The sequence below is a fragment of the Branchiostoma floridae genome, chromosome 14 (assembly GCF_000003815.2).
Source record: "Branchiostoma floridae strain S238N-H82 chromosome 14, Bfl_VNyyK, whole genome shotgun sequence".
Taxonomy (NCBI): Eukaryota; Metazoa; Chordata; class Leptocardii; order Amphioxiformes; family Branchiostomatidae; genus Branchiostoma; species Branchiostoma floridae.
The window spans coordinates 3,147,703-3,149,672 of record NC_049992.1 but is presented as its reverse complement, the minus strand read 5'-3'; the positions used below and the strand labels follow the sequence as shown (position 1 = coordinate 3,149,672).

Below are 1,970 nucleotides of genomic sequence, written 5' to 3'. Positions count from 1 at the left end.
CGCGTGGTCGTGCGTATGAGAGGCCCGCATGCGCAGAAGACCGGCACCTCCACGGAACACGAGAAGGTCACAGTTCACGACAACAGGACCACCATCGGCGTGGTCAGGCCCAGCAAGGAGACCATAGACGTGTCGGAGGACAACAGCTTCAAGGAGAAACTGTACTCCTTCGATAAAGTAAGATGTCTTCTCTTACGTCACAGTAGTGTAAGAACTGTTACACCGTTATTTTCCGACTTATTTGTTTGTATCTAGACATTTGCATTATGTTAATTCGAATTTTGAAATTATAAGAATGAAATATGTCAGAATGATTACACCCTTTCAGAGAAAATTTCTTCAAGGTCAAGGAAAACTTTGCATCTTAAATTTGTTTATTGATTAGAATGTTAAATGTGAATGTGAGGGTAAATGTAAACATAGTAAGCTGTCTTATTTTCTCTGTGTGTGTTGTGAATGTGTGTATATGTGAGTATGTTTGTCTGTCTGTCTGTGTCTGCGTGTGCTAAACTTACCACCTGTGATTGCCCTGTCCGTACAGGTGCTCACAGAGGAGTCCACTCAGCAGGACGTGTATGACGTCACAGGTGCTGACCTGGTCGGCAGGGTGTTTCAGGGAGTCAACGGCTGCGTGCTCTGCTACGGTAAGCATTTACAATTTTCTACTTAGGCCAAGGAAAAAATGTTGTGTTTCCTGTTTCAGTCCAGAAAAAATTAGAGTCGGTAGGTAGGGATTTTTTTCCTTTATTTTTTTAGGCTGGCCAAAACTCTAGTGAGACATACATGCACTACAAGACAGTTGAACAAAGTAAACTGAAATACATGAGGGCACTTGTCTTTCAATGTCATTTTTGTGCATAATAGATGCATCTATGCTTCGTTGAATAGGACAAGCAGTGTTTTTACTTCAATAGAAAGCAAGGTGAATAAAGATTCTAACTGGAATCTATGTGAGTCCACTGACCACCCAAAACAAAGTCTAGGGTCGGCAGATTTTTCTAGAGTAGGTAGGGAAACAGTAAACACATTTTTCCTGGGCCTTAACATGTCAGTTTTCTCACCAAAGTTTCAGCCGACTTGTGAGTGCCTTCATCAGGGCATAAACCACTTGCCGCTAGGTGGCATGGCTCCAAGATTGTGGTCCATAGCGTTTGACTGACTTTGTACCCCCCCTGGTCTCTGTTTATGATTGGTACAGTATAAGGTTTCTTCATTATCTAAGTGCCCTCCTTGAGTCACATTCGTCAGTTTGTGTGTAACTCAATAAAAGGATCTAGGAAGGCACCACAGAAGAGCACAGATACGTTCCTTGGGTACACACGTTATTGGTCTTCGGGTGTGACAGCGACCCCGGGGGCGAAATCACTAGCGATCTAGTATAAATTGGGATGTCAGCACAACAGACAACGCTCAGAACCATACAGGACAGGCACAGAAACTACTGCACTTACTGGATAACCATGGGCTATTCCAAACAGTTCAGGAACCAACCAGAAATGGTAATCTCTTGGACCTAGTCTTACAACCCAAACATAATTGAAAAGACCGCAGTAGTTCCGGGAATAAGTGACCATGACATGGTTCTAGTGGACGTGAACTTGGCACCCAAACAGAACAAAAAACCAAAAAGGAAAGTGTATATTCGCACGAAATCTGACGAGCCGGCTATCAAGAATGACCTTGAGGACTATGCAACAAACTTTAACATGAGAACAAAAGACATGTCAGTGACACAGAAATGGGATGACTTCAAAGGCAAAATGAAGCACACAATGAACAAACATATTCCTAGTAAAATGACATCAAGCAGATACAACCTGCCCTGGTTTAACAGCAACTTAAGAAGGCACTGTCGGAAGAAACAGCGTCTTTACAATAAAGCTAAGAGAACAGGACAAGAGGAAGACTGGAATAAATACAAGAAAGTAAAACAAGGAGTTCAGAAAAGCATTAGATCAGCACACTCAAAA

At 42.5% G+C, this 1,970-nt stretch overlaps 1 protein-coding gene across 1 annotated transcript in view; it reads left to right on the top strand.

Moving 5' to 3' along the window:
- Nucleotides 1–15: 15 nt before the first annotated feature.
- The window catches only part of LOC118430892 (kinesin-like protein 3), an 8,904-nt gene continuing 6,949 nt past the window's right edge, over nt 16–1,970 (top strand). The window contains exons 1-2 of the mRNA XM_035841925.1: nt 16–177; nt 542–644. Of these exons, the coding sequence (XP_035697818.1) occupies nt 16–177; nt 542–644 (265 nt within the window). The remainder of the gene's footprint in view (nt 178–541; nt 645–1,970) is intronic.